Source organism: Urocampus carinirostris, chromosome 13 (genome assembly GCF_059441175.1).
Source record: "Urocampus carinirostris isolate Australia breed hairy pipefish chromosome 13, RoL_Ucar_1.0, whole genome shotgun sequence".
NCBI lineage: Eukaryota > Metazoa > Chordata > Actinopteri > Syngnathiformes > Syngnathidae > Urocampus > Urocampus carinirostris.
Window position 1 is genome coordinate 19,899,370 of NC_142361.1, and position 21,586 is coordinate 19,920,955.

Below are 21,586 nucleotides of genomic sequence, written 5' to 3' on the forward strand. Positions count from 1 at the left end.
GTTGCTGACTGCTAAAGAGCACATCAGCTAAGTTAGCCATTATTTTTAGTGGCTTTAATGACACTAGTCGCTAATGCTGGTGAATTTAGGACGGCATTCACCACAAACTCGAAATGTATTACCCACCCTGATAGACCCACCCGTGCTCTGCTAGCTTAAGTGAACAAGGGGGATAGCAAAAAATGTAGAAAGAGGATGAGAGAAAATTACAATTTATTACATTTTGAAACTGGGAACAGGCCTTTTTTATATGCGTAGAATTGTCAACAGAGTTGACTTAGTAAAGTAGACTTTTCAACTTTAAGATCATTTAAAGCGACATTGTGTATTATTTAGCGTATTCTAGTGGTTGAAAATACTCACTTTAAAAAAAAAACATTTGAATAATAAGCAAAAATATATGAACTCGCATATAAACATGCATTTTTTTTAAATAGTTGTATTTATTTTAAATAATATGAAGCTCATCTAGAGAGATCTGACGTGGTTGTCTGCCATCTTGCATCTACAGGTACCCCCAAAAACAAAACTTGTGAAAAGCTCAATAAAAACATGAGACTAAAAATAATGCATTCTGGTCACATTAAATCACTGCAGTTTGTATTCCTCTTTGCTTTTGTAGGACAATTTTTGGGTTGCAATGCACAATACAGCAACATCTAGCGATCAATTATCAAACTTTGAATTCCTTTTCTGGTTTATTTAAACAGTTTATTTATTACAGATTTTAGACACAATACTGGAAATGCATACTTTAAAAGAGCAACATTTTGGCAAAGGGGTCAAATTGTATTCTTTGCAGTGCACTCATTTGTTTCGCTTCGAATTTTCTTGATGAAAAGGTTGTTAAATTGTGCAAATCAGACGATTTTTAAACTAATCCAACAGATTGTTGTTGCAATCATTTCACACTTCATAAAACTGAACAGTTTTAGTGACAGTTTCATTGTAAAAGTCAATCCTTAGCTAGCAGTCTCGCTAGATCTCAGTGATGTAATCACACAGGCAAGGCGTGGTTATCCGTGGTTCCGTGTCGACCCCCGGTTGCCCAGTCTGTATTTCTGGAAAACGGGAAGCGCGTGAGTTTCCATAATCCAGCGGCCTCCGAGGAGGGGGTCTTCTGAAAGAAATGTTGTAAGAACGCCGATAGGAGCCCAGCCTCTTCCAAACTTTGAGCTGCGGTTCACTCGATTGGCTTCTTCCGGGTTTCAGAGTCCCTCCTGATCCACAACTCCATTCGCACTCGCCATCTTGCTCAAGCCGCCGACACACTGCCAGGAATATAGCTATCCCTGCCAGCGACAGCGATAAACCCGCAACCACCATAATAGTAAACTCTGGGTCACGGTTGTCTGGAGAATACCAGGAAGTGGTGGGAGGGATAGCCGTACTTGACACATTGAACAACGTGTTTACTGGGGCGGAAGTGAGGGTAAAGTTACCCAGGTTACTGGTGTTCATGTTGCAGTTGACCTGGAAAGAAAACATTATAAGTATTACTAATTTTTCAGAGATTTTGATGTGTCAGCTTTCTTTAATATACAATGTAGTGCCCAACGATTAATGTTGAACCAAGCTGAGTTCCTGTTTTTTCTAAATTTGAGCATACATTCAGGGCAAGGGCTTTCCTACAAATGCAGACACATGCATAAAACAATAGGGGTGGTCGATACTGGGAATTTTGGTATCTTGATTTTTTTTTTTTAATGGCCATTGTTATCAACTTTGTGAAACAACGTATCCAACGAGATTGGACATGGCACTCCAGGGTAGAAAGAAAACTAAGATAAAAGACTGTCAGGATCATAGGCAAACAGACTTACAAAGTACTGCTCAGGGACTGGCCTAAGTTATGATAATTGTTTAATGAAATAATCGTGCATTGTAACGGTGCAATGAAAAGCAGTGCAATAACATTTAGCAGCAACAACAAAAATCGAGGAATTGAGAAGGTTATAAATAATGATATTAGTTGATAAAAAGTGTTATCCTTGAAACTTTGCTTTCATCAAAGAATGGAAATTTCTAAGTGACCCCAGACTTTTGAACGGTAGTGTATAATTTTACAATTTTGCACGTTTGTTTAGGATGGTGATGGCCCTGGGAAAGAAACTTTCTCTATACCTGTTAGTCCTTGTTTTAAAGGACCTGTAGTGCCTACAGCCCAATCAAAATAAATATATGGTAGTCTCGACCTACATTGATTCAATACCGATATTTTGGCTGTGAAATGTTGTGACCATTGAATAATTAAACCGCCCTTAGTTATTTTATAATTACAATACACACAGTACAAAGATTTTAGGCAAAAAAAAAGTGTTTCATTTTTTTATTAGATAACTACATTGCAAACTTAATCATGATGAAAAATAGAGATGTTTCTATGACAACTGTTTTAGAACAAAAGCTAACTAAAAAGCAGCAATGTAATGAAAATACAAATACTGTATAATAATATTTCCATTTCATAATATTTGCCAGTAATGCAAATAAAATGCCGATTGTCTCTCATTGGCTGTAAGTCATGTCATGGTATGTTTATTTGTATACCTCCAAACAAACATAACACAATCCTATGGTAACAATGGCTTTTAAGGTTTTTGTTCAGGAACAGCAACACATTTACATATTTGATTTCAGCTCATTGCTCTCTCCAGGGTGAGGGTTTTTTCAAGTGTTCATGTGCATTTGTGATGTTGCCACAGTAGCAGACCACTTTATCATACCAATTACACCCGCGTTGTCCTTTTTTGTTGTTGAAAAAAGGTCAACAACAGCCCGCACTTCCTGTTTGTCTCTGTCATTTTTAGTTTATGCTAGGGTTGTGCACATAGATTTTAGCCCCTCTTCTCCCTGGCAGGCAGGATTAGGCAGCATGTAGGGAGGGTTGCTTAAAATGTTGACATTCACATACTCGGGTATAGACTTAGAAAGTTGCCGAGGGTGCTGTGTGAGAGAAAGAAGGGCTGCATGTAGAAGCACATCTTTGAGGGGATTTGTGGGGAGTAAAGTATCAATCCAAGGTCAATACAGGGAGTGCAGAATTATTAGGCAAATGAGTATTTTGACCACATCATCCTCTTTATGCATGTTGTCTTACTCCAAGCTGTATAGGCTCGAAAGCCTACTACCAATTAAGCATATCAGGTGATGTGCATCTCTGTAATGAGAAGGGGTGTGGTCTAATGACATCAACACCCTATATCAGGTGTGCATAATTATTAGGCAACTTCCTTTCCTTTGGCAAAATGGGTCAGAAGAGGGACTTGACAGGCTCTGAAAAGTCAAAAATAGTGAGATATCTTGCAGAGGGATGCAGCACTCTTAAAATTGCCAAGCTTCTGAAGCGTGATCATCGAACAATCAAGCGTTACATTCAAAATAGTCAACAGGGTCGCAAGAAGCGTGTAGAAAAACCAAGGCGCAAAATAACTGCCCGTGAACTGAGAAAAGTCAAGCGTACAGCTGCCAAGATGCCACTTGCCACCAGTTTTGCCATATTTCAGAGCTGCAACATCACTGGAGTGCCCAAAAGCACAATGTGTGCAATACTCAGAGACATGGCCAAGGTAAGAAAGGCTGAAAAACGACCACCACTGAACAAGACACACAAGCTGAAACGTCAAGACTGGGCCAAGAAAAATCTCAAGACGGATTTTTCTAAGGTTTTATGGACTGATGAAATGAGAGTGAGTCTTGATGGGCCAGATGGATGGGCCCGTGGCTGGATCGGTAAAGGGCAGAGAGCTCCAGTCCGCCTCAGACGCCAGCAAGGTGGAGGTGGGGTACTGGTATGGGCTGGTATCATCAAAGATGAGCTTGTGGGGCCTTTTCGGGTTGAGGATGGACTCAAGCTCAACTCCCAGTCCTACTGCCAGTTTCTGGAAGACACCTTCTTCAAGCAGTGGTACAGGAAGAAGTCCGCATCCTTCAAGAAAAACATGATTTTCATGCAGGACAACGCTCCATCACTCAGCGTGGCTGGCAAGAAAGGGTCTAAAAGAAGAAAAACTAATGACATGGCCTCCTTGTTCACCTGATCTGAACCCCATAGAGAACCTGTGGTCCCTCATCAAATGTGAGATTTACAAGGAGGGAAAACAGTACACCTCTCTGAACAGTGTCTGGGAGGCTGTGGTTGCTGCTGCACGCAATGTTGATCGTGAACAGATCAAAGCACTGACAGAATCCATGGATGGCAGGCTTTTGGGTGTCCTTGCAAAGAAAGGTGGCTATATTGGTCACTGATTTGTTTTTGTTTTGTTTTTGAATGTCAAAAATGTATATTTGTGAATGTTGAGCTGTTATATTGGTTTCCCTGATGAAAATAAATAATTGAAATGGGTATACATTTGTTTTTTGTTAAGTTGCCTAATAATTATGCACAGTAATAGTCACCTGCACACACAGATATCCTCCTAAAATAGCTAAAACTAAAAAAGCCCCACTCCAACTTCCAAAATATTCAGCTTTGATATTAATGAGACTTTTGGGTTCATTAAGAACATGGTTGTTGTTCAATAATAAAATTAATCCTCAAAAATACAACTTGCCTAATAATTCTGCACTCCCTGTAGTATTGATCCAATCCAATTAATTTTTTAGTATCAATAATATTGATATTTGTATCATTCCGGCGAACTCTAAAACACAGACACGGGCACAAATAAATGATTAAATCTTGCATAGATATGCAGATTTGGCAAGTGTTTGGCATTTGCGGTGATTGTGCCACTATAAACTCAAGGTTAGAAAACAGCTATTGACTTCCTCAATGCACTACAAATTGGGTTTATGAAACAGGACCTTATAAAATGCAAGAAGACCACCTCTTCTACATAGGTCTCCAATTATCCCCCTTTCTTTCTCCGTGCCCCGATCTTCAACGTTGTAACATTTGTAAATGTCATCGTTGCTAATACAGCGGAGACGAAGCCTAGCTTATCGCCTTAACAGGAACACACTGGGATGGGAAATTATTTTATAACAATAAATGCCAGGAAAGCTCTGAGGCAAGTGTTGGAAGAGTCCCTCCATTAGTGTGTGACTATACACAGAACTATACAAAGTTGTTGACGTAAGCTGTTGACGTTTTCATAGGGTCAGTTTTGTCAACCAGGCTCTGGTAATGACCAATCATTCCTCGTCTCATCTCATCTCATTAGCTGCACCGCTTATCCTCAGTAGGGTCGCGGGGGTACTGGAGCCCATCCCAGCAATCATCGGGCAGTGGGCAGGGGACACCCTGAACTGGTTGCCGGCCAATCGCAGGGCACATGGGGACAGACAACTCGCTCGCTTATTCACACTTAGGGAACAATTTGACCGGCCAATCCACCTGAAATGCATGTCTTTGGAATGTGGGAGGAAACCGGAGTGCCCGGAGGAAACCTACGCAAGCACGGGGAGAACATACAAACTCCGCATTGTAAGTCCGGTAGCTGGATTTGAACCCACACAGGAGGTTCCCAAGACCTTAGAACTGTGCCGCACATGCGCTAACCACTGCGCCGCTGTGCTGCCCCAATCATTCCTATGTAACCTTATTATTCTCAAAATGCCTGCCACCTCGGAAGGGTAAAACAGGTAGGTTTTACTTGTATTATCTTGGAATTTTATATTTAGACTAGCGTCGGCTCGTGTAGCATATTATTGGAGAAATATTTACAGTATTACTCACACTAGAACTGCATAAATCATGCTAGTTAGCTCAATGGTTAACAATCTACTCTCTATATTGTTGTGAAATATAAATGTAATATACATTGTTTTTTTTTAAACCATACCGTAATAAACAGTTTATTCAAATAACACATTTACAAATAAACATACACTTTAGATGAGGAAGCGAACAAGAGTTCATGTAGCCAGCTAAACATGCTGAAGTTTTATCAACTAGGCTCTGGTAAAGACCAATCAAAACTCAGCTTCACAAAACAAATAAGCTGTGATTGGTTGTATCCAAATCCCCGAGGAACAGAATGATTTTAGAAATGGCTCCCACCACAGAGGGGTAAAAACCGATTTTACTCTTATTATAAACGGCGGATGGGTGGTCAGCGCGCAGCCCACGGTGTGGAGGTCCAGGGTTCAATTCCAGGTACTACAGCCTCCCTGTGCTGATTTTGCATGTTCTCTCTGTGCCTGCTTGTCCCAAAACATGTATGTCAGGTTAATTGGCTGGTCCAAATTGTATTTTGGTGTGAATGAGTGAGCGAATGGCAACCAGTTCAGGGTATCCTTCCTGAAGATTGCTGGGATGAGGTCCAGCACCCACGTGACATTAGTGAGAAAATAAATGGCTTTCCCATTTTCCAAACAACCTTGAATTATTTGAATTTTATATTCTTAATGGTGGCGGCACATATAACATATATTGAAGAGATATATACAGTACTACTCACACTTTACAACTGCACCAATCATGCTAGTTAGCTCTGTGTTTGCCATTTCCTCTTTCTGTACTGTTTGTAAATAATCTTTTTAACATACCTGTATAAAATTATGGTGATTTTTAACCCTACAGTAATTATGTACGGTTTATTAAAATAAAATGATCAAAATCTAATTATACACTTTATAAAAGCATGGTAACTATCTTGCATGGTTATAGAAATAGTTAGCACTTAATGGTGTTTTTCCTAATTCCAAGTCTTGTTATTGTCTCCTAATATTGTGCATCAGTGTAAAAATCTAAAGTGTATTTTTGAAAAAATACATTAGATAATAATACCGGAAAATAATTAAAAATACATATATTTTAAAACTTGACAGCCCCTCGACATTTTAGAATTTCACTAATCGCGCCATTTAGCTCAACAGTTAGCCGTCTACTCTGCCTGAATTGTTGTGAAATACTCCATTTAATATATTACACTTTGAAATTATATTTATATGTAATTATCTACAATTGATTCAAATACAACATTTAGAATCGAAATTTGGAAGAGCAACAGAGAAAGTTACTTGGTTATGTCGCTAGCTAGTATGGCAATAAAAATAGTTAGCTCTCAACGGTGTTTTTTCAATTCCAAGTTTGTTCATTGTCTCATAATAATAATAATAATAATAATAATTTCCTTGTATTGTCATTCTGTGTAACAATGTACACAGAACGAAATGTCGATTGCACCTGACCCGTTGTAGCGAGCACATTGTACATCTCATTTCTTTTCGTAATAAATAAAAAATATCCAGACCCAACACAGTTCAAAATAGATCTCATGCTACTTACAGCCCCACTTTAGTCTTTCGATGAGCACAAGTTCCTTAAACTTTGCTCAGACCTCCTCCTTGGCTTTAGACACTTGTTTTCCCCTAAAAAACTGCTTCTTTCCCAGAGACGTGATGGGAAATCCTGGGGGGAGAGAAAATAAGGAGGGGAGCAGTGAAGGAATGGGGTAAAGCATGGCAACAGTGCCAAAAAGAGAAAAATCTTAATTTTGTTTTTGTAGTTCAATCCCCCAAGAAAGGCCAGAATACTACCTCCAGCTGTGCCATACTTAACTGTTAACCACTGTTAGCGCACATGCAGCACACGTCTTTACACTTGCAACATCTGGCTCTTTAATAAACTTATTTAAGTCCATGCGCCCCTTTTTGTGGCATCAGTGGTGCAGTCCACTGGTGTAGTACCCTATTCATCCCCCCAAGACTCTTTTTTTCCCCCTTTCTACTCCTCCCTTTTTCTTTTTTCACATCTCTTTATAAAGCTAATGAGACTGAAGTTGGGCCTCTCTTCAGAAAAAGAGAGCGAAAAGAGAGACACGAGGGGAGGGGGATTCTAAGAGATGTTGCGTTCTTCTATGTGTGTGTTAGTAACCGGAATTCCGACTCTTTTTTTGGCTTAGCTCACTAAAAGAGCCGGTGTTCTGCCAAAGCCTTCTACTTTCTTGAGACGTCCTGCCTTGGTCTGACCTGAGCGCGGCAAATTTGTTTTCTTTCCAACCTGGTCAAGTCATGTTTGTTTTTATAGCCCTGAATCACAGATTGAGCAAAACCAGCAACGCTTAAATGTAAAAGTATCGCGAACAGAATTTTTACTGATTATATAAAACGAGGGTTGGCATGCATACATACACATCCCTAACCCTAACGCTAACCCTAAACCCTAACCCTAACCCTAACCCTGACCCTAAACCCTAAACCCTAAACCCTAAACCCTAAACCCTAAACCCTAAACCCTAACCCTAACCCTAACCCTAATACACTGTCTTCATAAACACTATGCTGAAAGCTACCATCGAAAAACAAGCAAGGTTTAAAAGCTACGTCAAGAAACAATATTTTGAAACAGAGTAAGAGTCAAATAAGACTAAATAAAAACAACAACCGCTTTCAAAAGGTACAAATTGTTATCAGCGTTGTGGCACTGGGCATAGGTTGGGCGACTTAAGGGGTAGGAAGGAATTTCAGAACACGGCCTCTTTCGGCTCTTCAGATTGTCTCGGTTGCTTTGATCCGTACATTATCAATTGTTATGTATCTTCACACAAAATAACTTAAGAAGGGGGTATGATAAATCCAAAGATGACAAAAATGTGAAAGTAACAAAGGAATAAAATGACTAAAAAAATAAAGGAAAAGGGGAAAGAAAGAACCAAAAAGCAAGATAAAAAGGCGAAAAAAAAGTAGTTACCGGTAGTTAAAATACCCCGTTACTGAAAAGATATCGGCGTTACATAATGTCGCTATAACGTCGTTTATAACGCCAGAATTCCCACTACTGGTGCATTGCCTCACTCATACACACATACGTGAGTAAATATGCGTGTCCTACTGCAATTTCATATGCAGTTTGTGAGCACCGCTGTGGGTTTTGACACATGCACAGATGAGCACAGTGAGCAACCAAGTCGGCCTCATCCAGTGCCAGCAGATCTAGAGATTCAAAAGTCAGTCTCTTGACTCGATCTATTCAAGCGTGCGCCACTTTTTATCAGTGTATGCTCCAAGGAGCCATGCTGTCTTCACTCAGCTTCCCTCGATGTCTGTTTCTGGACGTCTGCCGGCGACGCTGAAAGTGAGAGATGCTCTCTTGAGCTGTGTGGGCTTGTTGCTGCTTGTTGTTGTGGCAACAAAGTTCCTGTGTTAAGGTTAAAACTTGAGATTGTATTAAGGTAATTGAGTCGGGTATTGATGTTGGGTGGCCCTTTCATCGCGGGGGGGTGCGTCCCACCTGAGCTTTCCCCTTGATCTGGTTCCAAGGTTGGCTCAGAGAGGAATCACACACAACCTATAACTACAGGGCCATTTATTCAAAACACAGGTGCAAAACAACACATCTGATTGGCTTAAACAAGATCACATGATTACATGAAACAAATCTGTTTGGCTTAAACAAAATCACATGATTACATGGAGGGATATACTTGGTCGCTAGATGGTGTGCAAGCACAACAAAATAACAGGAAGAAAAGTGAAACTTTCATAACATAAAAGAACAATGAGTTACTGTAAACTCAAGGAAGTATATCAGGAGAGGCAAGCTTGTGACTAGACTTCCTCGCACAAAAGTGAAGAGCATTTTGATTAATAGTTAGCAGGCCCCAAGATGATACAATTGTTATAAGAATACAAACAGCATATGGCTTTGGCTGCCCTGTAGTATAGAATCCAAACACTTTTGAGTACAAAATCATAAAAAGGCACAATAAAACATAATTTCCCTACCACCTGCTACTGGCGATTCTGTGCAAAAGAATGTTTGGAGGGACACACAACAACTGTTGTTGTTTTTATTTGAAGGAGCTGTATGAAATTTGAAACTTTTTTACCCGCGGTCGCCATCTCCCGGCTTCTTTTATCATTGCAGCCTCTATCAAGCTGCTTATTTTGTACATGCATTTCTTAGATGCGGCCTCACATTGTCCATTTAGGCAACTTTTTAATTTAAGTTTTTGAAAAAAACACTAGAAACTGGTGCCCCAAATTTTTTTATTTAACCTTTTTGGTGAGAGTGTGCCTCAAGATTTTTGGCTCAGAAAATGTTAGGAAACACTGCTTTAACTTACAGTTGGCAATAGATTGGTTGTCTGTAATAGATTAATACAGTTTGTACAGTAGGTTTTCTAATTGTTTTTTATGCTCATGGGTTTAGGTACGAGCTACTGATGCAGACCAAGGAGAGAACGGCCTCGTCCTCTATCGGATTATCACTGGTATGAATTATATATGAACATATCATCAGAGAAAAGTGAGAGAACACTCAAAAAAGGTTGGGTAACTCTGTGCTGAAATGCATGACTAAAAATATGTGCATTTTTATTGTGCACCATAAAATACTGCAATAAAGGGTTTAATACAGAAATAGTCATGCTAAAATTAATGAGGAAAAATAAAAACAAATTATATATATACATATATATATGTATGTATATATGGAAAAAAAAGAGACATATTGGTTGGTTGGTTGGTTGGTTGGTTGGTTGGTTGGTTGGTTGGTTGGTTGGTTGGTTGCCTGCTTGCTTGCTTGCTTGCTTGCTTGCTTGGTTAGTTGGTTGCTTGATTGGTTGCTTGGCTGGTTGGTTGCCTGCTTGGTTAGTTTTTTGCTAGGTTGCTTGGTTAGTTGGTTGCTTAGTTAGTTGCTTTGTTTGGTTGATTGCTCGTTTGCCTCCTTGGTTTGTTGCTTGCTTGCTTGCTTAGTTCGATGCTTGGTTTGTTGCTTGGTTGGTTGATTGGTTAGTTGTTTGCTTGTTTGGTTTCTTGGTTGGTTGGTTGCTTGCTTTTTTGCCTCCTTGGTTGCTTGGTTTGTTGGTTGCTTGGTTGGTTGCTTGCTGACTTGCTTGCATGGTTAGTTAGTTGGTTGCTTGTTTGCTCCTTGGTTGCTTGGTTGCTTGGTTGGTTGCTTGCTGGCTTGTTTGCTTGGTTCGTTGCTTGGTTGCTCCTTGGTTGCTTGGTTGGTTGCTTGCTGGCTTGCTTGCTTGCTTGGTTCGTTGCTTGGTTTGTTGGTTACTTGCTTAGTTGGTTGTTTGGTTGGTTGCTTGGTTTGTTGTTTGGGAAGTTGCTTGGTTAGTTGGTTGCTTGTTCGCCTCCTTGGTTTGTTGCTTGCTTGGTTGGTTGTGTGGGCAGTTGTTTGGTTAGTTAGTTGCTTGTTTGCCTCCTTGGTTTGTTGGTTGCTTGGTTGGATGCTTGGTTTATTGGTTAGTTGGTTGGTTGCTTGCTTGCTTGCTTGTTTGGTTTGCTGGTTGCTTGGTTGGTTGCCTGATTGGTTGCTCAGTCAGTTGATGGTTGGATCCCTTAACCCCTAGGGTCATAGGGGCACCAAAATGTGACATCAAATTGTGTTCATATGATTGGGGCCAATAGAAGATTTTCATTTGGGTAACATTTAACGGCATATTATTGTAGATAAGAAAATAGTGCATATGTATGTATTGTTTAATGTTGAAATGTGTTTAAAATCTGTTTTATTTTCTAAGAATATTTTTTAATTTAATATTTCATTTAGTTAGTTGGTTGGTTAAATGGTTGGTCAGTCATTTGCACTGAACAGCTATAGCTGCAAATGTGAGTTGATAGTTTTTTCTTGTATTTTTATTTGAATCCAACATTGCCCCAAATCCAGCAGGGATCTGGGGGAAAACAATGCCTTACATTTCCAGTTTTCTAATATGCATGATATTTGTGTTTCAAGAAGGTTAATTTGTCTCATCCAGTTTCTGTGTGCCATTGGCTATTAACTCCACTTTGCACGTATGCTCTCATACAGGTAACAGTCGCAATCTTTTCAGCATTGACAAACAAACAGGGCTGCTGTCCAGAGGCCTCCGAGCATTAGACAGAGAGACGAGCAGCTCACACTTGTTGGAAGTGGAAGCTTACAACAGTGATGAGGGAAGCATGAGGAGCCAAGTGAGGGTGAGCGGACTAACTGGCAGCATCTACTGGACTATTACACAATGAAATTATTTGAACTAATCTGGGAATAAGCAGTTTATCGTTTTAAGGTTTCATGACATTCTACAGGCAACCTTTGCGGGTCGAAAAAAAAAAATGTCACAATTTATTTGCCTTACCAATTCTGAGGTGAAAATAAATAATCTTGAATTTTGTTGTGCGCCCAACTGTATGTACAAATAAAATTGGAACTGCACATTTATGTGTTATCATATTTGAACAATTATTATTATTATCATTATTATTATTTTTGGGGTGGAGATTTTTCCTGATACCAATGTTGTATGTCTTGGGTATGACTCGCTTGAGGCTTTAACCTGTGTCCTCCCAGTCCCCGGGCAGGTGCCCAACCCTAAGGCCACCGAGCTGGTCTTTGTCGACATACAGTATATCACGGACCACAATTGAAGAACAGGTGCCAACGGGGATCAACCCCAGATAGTGACAGCAAAAGTGTCAAAATCCTAGCCAACCATCTACTGGGAATGTAGCTGACGAGTGGTAGCCCGTCAGAGCCTGCAAAGCCTTCTCTGCTGGCCTAAAAAATATCTGAATCATGTGATGTGGTTATATTTCATGACTAAATAACATTATCTATATTTTTTCTTGATGTTGAATCAGTGCCCAATGCAGTTGTTAAAGACTTTCAGGATGACATAATTATTTTCCACAATACCTTTCTTTTCATGCAGTTCAGAATCATGTGCGCTTTGTAAAGCCCTTGCGAGTCAGCGATACAATCCTGTATTCTATTAGTCCCCAACATATTCTGTATCACAGACTGGTTTAACGCTTTTTACTATTCTTGCGACTTGGCCCAATTATAGCATTAACAACATGGTATTGTGACTAAAAAAAGTGTTATATCATAAAAGCTAATGCCTTTTGTGAGTCTCCAGTATCCCTAGTAGTAGCAGCCAAATTTTCCAATTGTGATCAGTGATATACTGTATTTCCACTGATCATTCAATGCACAAATATTGTATTTATTTACTTTAAGTGCAAACCTAACCATTACTGTAGTATTAACCATATGCCCCTTATAGTCCGGTGTGCCTTATAGATGATAAAAATATCACAAAAAGGTTTTTGTAACTCGATGCGGCTTTTACCACAGCAAATGGAGTATCTTGCTTTTATGTGTCTTTACTCACTCAGGTGATAGTATATGTGGAAGATACAAACGACGAAGTGCCAGTGTTCACCCAGCAGCAATACAACCGTCTTGGCCTCCGGGAGACTGCTGGCGTTGGCACATCAGTGATAGTAGTCCGCGCCACAGATCCTGACACGGGTGAGTTCAGTAAGAAAAGTGGTCCTGAACTGCATATATATATATATATATATATATATATATATATATATATATATATATATATATATATATATATATATATATATATGTGTGTGTGTGTATAGGCTTTATACTTTTAAGAAGTTTTAAAAGGTCCAGGTTTTGGCCCAACGCCAGAAATATCAGTTTGCATTTCAAATAAAGTACAGAAAGGTCATTTACCATGATTTTACAAATCTAGCCACCCTCAAAAGCTAAAAGAAACCAGTATTGTGTTTTTCCTCTTCTCAGGCAGAAGTGAGTAGAAAATCCAAAACATTTATTTACTCAAGTAAAAGTAGTTATTTCAGAATAATATGGCTCAAGTAGAAGTAAGAATTAGTCATCCAAATAGTTACTTGAGTAAAAGTAAAAAAAGTACTGAGTAACTGTAGCAACATGTTATTTATTGATTTTGATTTCAAACAACCATTCAATCAGATGATCAAATCCTCAAAGTCCATCCAATCAACAATAAATAAAAAGATGGTGTACTCAGTTTGTTTGAGTGAATCCTCTGTAGATTAAAAAATAAAAATAAATAAATAAATAAAATAATGCAAAAAAAATTAGAAACCAATATATATATATATATATATATATATATATATATATATATATATATATATATATATATATATATATATATATATATATATATATATATATATATATATATATATATATATATATATATATATATACATGTATATATATATATATATATATATATATATATATATATATATATATAAAATATATGAGGCTACAGCCATCATATACCGTACACTACACAAGTTTACGGTTTACGGATCCCTTAACCACCCCGGTATGTGACAATACGGATACTAGATCCTGAATCACTTGTGAAAAAATATTTGGTTCTGAAATTTTGAGTAGCTCATTGTACAATACGCATTGCATCACTTATGGCTTTTGTATGTTTGTTGAAATACGAAATTTGTGGCAAAGCTGTTACGTCCTTTTGCTTTTGTGACGTTTTGGCTCTTTGTTTGGTATTTTTTTAATTTGGGATTTTATATCTAAAGTCAATTTTTTTTTATGCAAATAAATAAATAACCAGATTGTCGAATAAAAAGATCATTCCATCAAAAATTGAACGAACAAATGGTAGATAAGTTCCACACAATTTAAAATAAGTTATCCAAATACATAAATCATTCAATAAAATGTATCCATCAAAAGAAAAAAGGTAGGAAATAAAGGAAGACAGAAAGAAAAAAGCAGGAAAGACAGGAAAAAAAGATCTAGATGAATAGATGTGAAATGAAAAACGAAACTGTTTCTAACCCTACTCACAAGTGGTACATGGTGGTTGTTTGGGTCACTGGTAATAAATAAATGAACGAATAATGTTTCTTAGCAGAGACAGACATATACAGTACTTACGTCAAGTAACGCTTCAAAGTTGCCTAATGTAACAAAGTAAGAGTACACTTTCTTTTTCACAAATCTACTTAAGTAAAAGTAATAGGTAGAGTGATTTAACCCTTGGATGCATGACCTACCAGCAACTACACTCTTCCATGAGTGGGGTCAGAAATTAGTGGGAAAAAAAATGGAAATACTGATGGCATCATGTCATAAACATGTTTTATGAGGAACACCTGGAATATAACGATATTACGGCTTTTTCTTTTAAGATTCTAAATAATAACAACCTATGGGGTCATATTTTACCCCGCGTATGCACCCAAGGGTTTAAAATAATCACAGAAGAACAAAATGTCCCTACACTTACTCAAGTACACGTGACACTACCCACCTCTTCTCTCAGGTGATGGCGGAGCAGTATCTTACGCTCTCCTGTCCGGTTCGGATCACAAGTTCGAAGTAGACGAAAGCACAGGCCTGGTAACTACAGTGGACTACCTGGACTTCGAGACCAAGACCACCTACTTGATGAACGTCTCAGCTACCGACCAGGCCCCACCTTTCCACAGAGGCTTCTGCACAGTTTACGTTACTTTACTCAACGAACTGGACGAAGCGGTGGCCTTCTTCTCGGCCGGTTACGAGGCGTCCCTGCGTGAGAATATCGCCACCGGGACGGAAGTGGTGCAGGTGCAGGCGCAGTCTGCTGACAATTTGAACCAGTTGACTTATAGATTCGATCCTGATACGTCACCTGCTGCCTTGGCCCTCTTCAAGATAGACAGTGTCACGGTGAGAACAAAAAAAAAGTGGCTTGGTTTTCTTTGTCTTTCCCAAAGTTTGGATGAATGGTGAGGTATAAATATTCTGAATGAATCTTCAGGGCCGGATCACAGTTACAGGCCTGCTCGACAGAGAGAAGGGGGACATGTACACTCTAACTGTTGTCGCTGATGATGGGGGCCCCAAAAAAGATTCAACTGTGGTATGGATTTATAACTCTAGATCAATCTTTGCTTACAAATATCTTAAGGTCTTTTGATATATTGTGGGATTTATTTATCAAAAGAAAGCATAGTCTTATTTAACCCTTATGTGGTGTTAGGGTCTTTAATGACCTGTTTCAAGATTATAAAATGTAATAACTGATGTGTATCAGGGGCCATGAAATCAAATTACAATTGGAATATATGGTTATGGATGCGTCTCTTTGTTAGGATGATGTATAACTTGATTGAGTGATACTCCTTTGTTTTTGGTGGTCAGGACTGAGTTAGACCCGGGCCAAAATGGACCCTCTAACAATGGTTACTAGTGCCACTTCCTAACATAACATTTGTAACATTTTATTTCATTGGTTGTTTATTTATTTATTTATTTATTGTTTTATGTATGTATTTATTTATTTATTTATTTATTTATTTATTTATTTATTATTTTATTCTTGCACAAACAACAAGAAAATTAAATGGTCTTTTGATATATTGTGAGATTTATTAATATGAAGAAAACATAGTCTTATTGTATTTGTAATATTTTATGTTAATGGATGACTTTAAAAACGGTAAAAAAATAACTCAATCAGGGTCAAATGTGATTCACAACTGGGTTGTTTGTTTTTGCACAAAAAAGAAAGCAAAATGTAGTCATCAAATTTTGTACATATACAGGGACCCTAATGAGAATAAGCGGCGCAGAAAATGGATAGTTATACAAATTTGGTCGTTTTAAATGGGCCCCTAAAATGATTCATTATTATAAAATAAAAACCAAAAGTTTGGTCATTTAGTTTTAAACTCAAACAAAATCATTATGTTTTTATTAACCTAAAATTATGTGTTGTATTGTACAAAATAACTCCCCCAAAAGTCACACTTTATTTTAATGAACTCAAAAAATGTTGTTTTTTTAAACTACCAAAAATGGTGTTGTTTTATATGAAGCTAAACAATTGGTTGTATTCATACAAAAAAACTCTCAAAAACTTGTTTCTATTAACCTAAAAATACAGAAACATCCCTACAACTTTATCACTTTGAGGTAAGCCAACCCATCAAATGGGTCATTTTGTAAAAAACTCCTCCAAAATCATATTAAAAAGGCACACATTTTATTTTAAAGCATATTTTTTTAAAACAAACCTTAAAAAATTCGTTCAATACAAAGCAACCTGCAAAGTTTGTTCAAAATTAATTGAATAAGTGGATTTGGGTTATTTTTGCCCCAAGAGTTTTAAGGTTATTATATCTATAAGGTCAATGTCACAATATTATATGGAAAACTTAATGATATCCTGTTTGTATTACTTGCATCTCCGATTGGAACAACAGAAGGTAAGAATGTGCCATCATTTAAACCCAAATCATAGTCTATCTAGACATCTACAGTTTCACACAACGGGCGTTTTAATTCAAAGTCAAACATGTCTGACTTTCTCCTGACAGGTATCAATCACCATAGTTGATGAGAATGACAACAGTCCAGAGTTTGACATTACATCTGATACTTCAGTAGACATTCTGGAAAACACAGCCATGGGAAAGAAAGTGGCTGTAGTTCTAGGACGAGACAGAGATGCGGGACTGAATGGGCTGGTAAGAGAAAATACAGTGTGATTCACTTCAATCGTATTGATTGCCATATCACAACATGCTTTGGCTCTACAGAAAGTCCATCTCGATGATCTAAAGGATGCATTCAATCATCTGTCTCTCACTTCTTCAATTGTTATTACTCTCTTTGCCCTCTTAGGTCAACTTTAGCTTAGTTGCAGGCAATATGGAAGATGTTTTCAAGATCAAGACAGTGAACCATACTTATGGGGAAGTCTATGTCAACGCGGCTCTGGACAGGGAGTCTGTGGACCGCTACCTGCTCAAGGTCAGACTCATGTCATATATAATTTCATTCGATGTGTGCTTAAATGTAGAAGTTGTATTTGTTTTTTCTACTCTACAGTTATTTTTTTTCACCCCTGTCTACTCTGATGTCCTTGAGAATGGTGTGTGCACTAAAGGATACCAACTGTGCCGGCTGAATAATATTTACAGTTGTTCTATTGTTAAAAAAAACGTAACGCAAATATTTAAACATCTCAAGAGTCCACGTTTTGTGGGTATCTATGTACTGTATATAGTCTTATACTGCCCCCCTAAGGCCAAGGTGTCCACACCACCAGGCTATTACAGATTAATGTTACTTACATTGGGGAGAAATACTCAGTTGAATCCACTTTTTTTTTTAAATCTTGCTTATTTTAAGATATCTATTCCTCACTAGAAAAAACACAGACATTAGGTTTTTATCAAATCATCTTATTCTGGAAAGCGAATTAGTCCCTCTTCCATCTAAAAACTGCTTCAGTGGATTTTGTACGTACAACTATTTGGACCTTTCACCTTCTCACTGATAGTTTGTTTTTTTCAGCCATACTCGTGATAGTGAAGCAATTGCTGCTTATCATGTTAAGCTTATTTGAAAAAAATAACTTTTTTATACAGGACCGATCACGCTATGTGTAGAAATAAATGTATTAATACCTACAATTAGAATCCATCTAGATAAATGAACACATAAATGAATCATTTAATATCTGAATGTATGACATAAATACAATGTATTCGTCTATTTGTGCATTTGGTCGTGTATTTTGTCATGTACAGTATGTTGTCATGTAATTTGTCGTGTATTCATGTCATTTGTCATATGTTTTGCTACAAAAAAATTTTATTCAAATGAGGATGCAAAGCTCAGCCTGTTTGACCCCTCCCCCTCAATTAAATAACATTTTATTGTGACAAAATATATGACAAAATCAATCCATCTATTCATCTACCCTGGTCATATCCCTTGAGAGGGGTGACCAAGCAAGACAAACACATACACATAAACAAAGAAAAGAAAAAAAGGGGAAAAAAGTAGCAAACACACAAAAAAATTTGACCATGGCCAACCCAAAAGCCCAAACTCCCAAACAAGTTAACCACCTCGGCACCCAAGATGGTCATGCTTTCGTCCCTCCAGATGAAACGGGACACAAGAAATCGGCCATGTCAGGGTGACACAACACACTCTTCTGTTCAACAGCAGGGCCCGACACCTTTCACTGGTTTACCCCTGCCGTATTATAAAGGTGCCCTGCCCATCCCTTAGAACATGTCAAAACATCCCACTATACTTTCACAATACCTCTCCACTCATTCCTATCACCAACAAGGGCTCTAGCTTCCACTATACAAACACAAAAATCACAACAAAGTACACAATAAAATACACGACAAAATACATAATCATATGAATGAATTCAATTTGTGTCATATATTTTGGTATTATGTGATTTATGTGTTCATTTATTTATGGCATGTATTTAGAGGTATTTATTTTTATGTTTATTTCTGTAGATTTGGTCATAGAAAACCGAATAACTTTGACTGGGCACTTTGCAGGGTAGTGGCGTTGTTTTTGTAAACCAGGTTTCTTACTCCATAATGAAACTTGCTTGCACCAAAATAATTCATTTTATTGCATCACCTGTAAGTATAATCATCCATCCATTATCTGCACCGCTTATCCTCAGTAGGGTCTTGGGGCAGCTGGACCCCATCCAAGCTATCTTCGGGCAGTGGGCAGGGGACACCCTGAACTGGTTGCCAACCAGTCACAGGGCACACAGGGACAGACAACTCACTCGCTCATCCACACCTATGGACAATTTGGACCAGCCAATTAACCTGACATGCATGTTTTTGGAATGTTGGAGGAACTGGAGGGCCCGGAGGAAACCCACGCAAGCATGGGGAGAACATGCAAACTCCACACAGGAAGGTTCGATCTCATGTCCTCAGAATTGTGCCGCACACGCTAACCACTGTTCCGCCGTGCTGCCCAAGTCATTGTATGCCGGGCCGCACAGAAGAAAAAGAGCACTTATAACAATTTTCGTCTACACATAGGTTTTTTGTCAGCCAAATATAAAATCAAAGTTGGGGTGCGAAATACACTGAGGTTTTTACGGTACTTGATTACTGTAATTGACCCATGATTGGATGAAACAGGCATCAAACCAAGATGTCGGCGTTGAGAGAGCTTAATCATAGCCAGAAATTCACTAGGATTATAAGTGACAAAACAAAAAAAGTTTTATCCCACCATCACACTATTTTTACTCAAAGGGCCACGTTGTTAACCATTATGGGAAAGAGTTCAGCCAAAGCAACGTTGTACAATGTGGTACCATGACTCAAAATAGTGTAATGATGAGATGAGATATAATGCCTTCTTATATTTCATCTAGATCTAGTGGTTTTGTGTTTGCATAATGGATTTGAGCTTATGATGATTATATTATGAATAATATTGTTATTATAGCAAATAATTATTAAAAATATAATCAGACATTAAACCAGTTCTGGTCCAGAAAAGGTTACAGATTACTGCTTTAAGGTTATCATATTTCTATTACCTTTTAAAGTGAACACAGTTGAGATACAACAGCATTGTTCTATGTGTGAAAATGAATAGTGTCTCATTTCCGAATCACGTGTTTGCCATTGCAGGTGCGCGCCACGGACAATGGTTCACCTCCCCGACACACGGACCACTCCCTCACTATCAATATCCTCGATGTCAATGACAATGCACCCATCGTCGAGAGCCCCAGGGGCTATAATGTCAGCATAAGTGAGGTGAGGCCAAAACAAGTTTTCATTTCCAATGAAAGATTCAAATCTGCCTTGCCCAATATTTTGGCCAGCATGAAGTGTAGTGAAGGATGTTATGGTTCCAAATGTAGAACGTCGGTGGAGGAACATCTGTCCTGCGTGTGATGGCTATGGACTGGGACACGGGTCCGAACGCCATGCTGTTTTATTACATCACCGCCGGAAACCAAGATCTAATCTTCCGAATGGACCGCATGACTGGAGAGATGGTGACGCGTCCCGCTCCTCCCGATCGAGAACGTCAGCAGGAGTATAAACTTATTGTGACTGTGGAAGATGACGGCACACCTCCACTGTCGGTAGGCATAATCAAGTTAAATAGAATTACAATTTCGACTGCAAAGACAAAAAGTGCTATGCGATCAATAACTTCAGTCAATCATTTTAGGGGGATACTGTGTAGTATTTTGCTCCTTCTAATGGGGAAAAAAGTCATTTTGTGAAGTGCATTGAATTACAAAGCGCACCTTTGAATTTTGGCAAATTTTCGTTTTTTTGGGGTATGCCTTACAGTCATAAATATAATAAAATAATCATTATTACTTTTTTAACTTTCCAAAGTCATTTGTATTAAAGTGCCAATTTTTACGATAGATGACTTCATACATTTTATATATATATATATATATATATATATATATATATATATATATATATATATATATATATATATATATATATATATATATATATATTGGTGTTGTTTAATATTGAAATGTGTCACTGCATTTAGTCATAACTGTTACTTTTCCAGTGTTATTTTATTTATTATTTTAAAGGAACGTTAAAATAATAAATAATAACGTTGTGTACTAATTGGCTCCCCTAGTGGTAAAATAAAATATTAAAAAACAATATTGATTTGATTAATTAGCAAAAATAAATGATTATATTATTGTGCATTTTTGTAATACTTTCAGGTTTTATTATTTTGCATAATGTGAGGCTAACCTCGAGGGAACAGACATTATTTTCCATCATCTTGCTGCTAAGGGTACCCCCAAAAACAGAAAAACATTGTGAAAGGCTTGGCAAAAAAGGCTGGGTGGTCACGTTAGGTCTCCGTAGTTTGTATTGTTCCTTGTGTTTTGTAGCACTTTAATTTTCCGGTTACACTACACAATACAGCGACATCCAGTGGTCAAATATAACACAGAGGTAGCTTTTTGACCCAAAGAGGCATCAAAGTATAAATATTTTGATTGTTTTTTTTTTGAGAGAGCCACACCATATATTTGAA

At 37.9% G+C, this 21,586-nt stretch overlaps 2 protein-coding genes across 3 annotated transcripts in view; one reads left to right on the forward strand and one right to left on the reverse strand.

Moving 5' to 3' along the window:
- cdh23 (cadherin-related 23) overlaps positions 1 to 21,586 on the forward strand; it is a 330,854-nt gene that overhangs the window by 257,923 nt on the left and 51,345 nt on the right. The window contains exons 28-37 of one of the 2 annotated variants that reach the window (XM_088350886.1): positions 10,100 to 10,160; positions 11,711 to 11,859; positions 13,057 to 13,192; positions 15,030 to 15,418; positions 15,510 to 15,611; positions 16,957 to 16,959; positions 17,071 to 17,220; positions 17,378 to 17,506; positions 20,182 to 20,310; positions 20,418 to 20,645. In XM_088350886.1, the coding sequence (XP_088207012.1) occupies positions 10,100 to 10,160; positions 11,711 to 11,859; positions 13,057 to 13,192; positions 15,030 to 15,418; positions 15,510 to 15,611; positions 16,957 to 16,959; positions 17,071 to 17,220; positions 17,378 to 17,506; positions 20,182 to 20,310; positions 20,418 to 20,645 (1,476 nt within the window). Of the gene's footprint in view, positions 1 to 10,099; positions 10,161 to 11,710; positions 11,860 to 13,056; positions 13,193 to 15,029; positions 15,419 to 15,509; positions 15,612 to 16,956; positions 16,960 to 17,070; positions 17,221 to 17,377; positions 17,507 to 20,181; positions 20,311 to 20,417; positions 20,646 to 21,586 lie in introns of those variants that run through there. The other variant, XM_088350887.1, reaches the window with a different exon arrangement.
- LOC148353984 (uncharacterized) lies at positions 170 to 7,357 on the reverse strand. Its single transcript, XM_088351553.1, has 2 exons — positions 7,235 to 7,357; positions 170 to 1,473 (listed from the first exon to the last, which is right to left on the reverse strand). The coding sequence occupies exon 2, from the start codon at positions 1,459 to 1,461 to the stop codon at positions 979 to 981; it is 483 nt and encodes a 160-aa protein (XP_088207679.1). The 5' UTR covers positions 1,462 to 1,473; positions 7,235 to 7,357; the 3' UTR covers positions 170 to 978.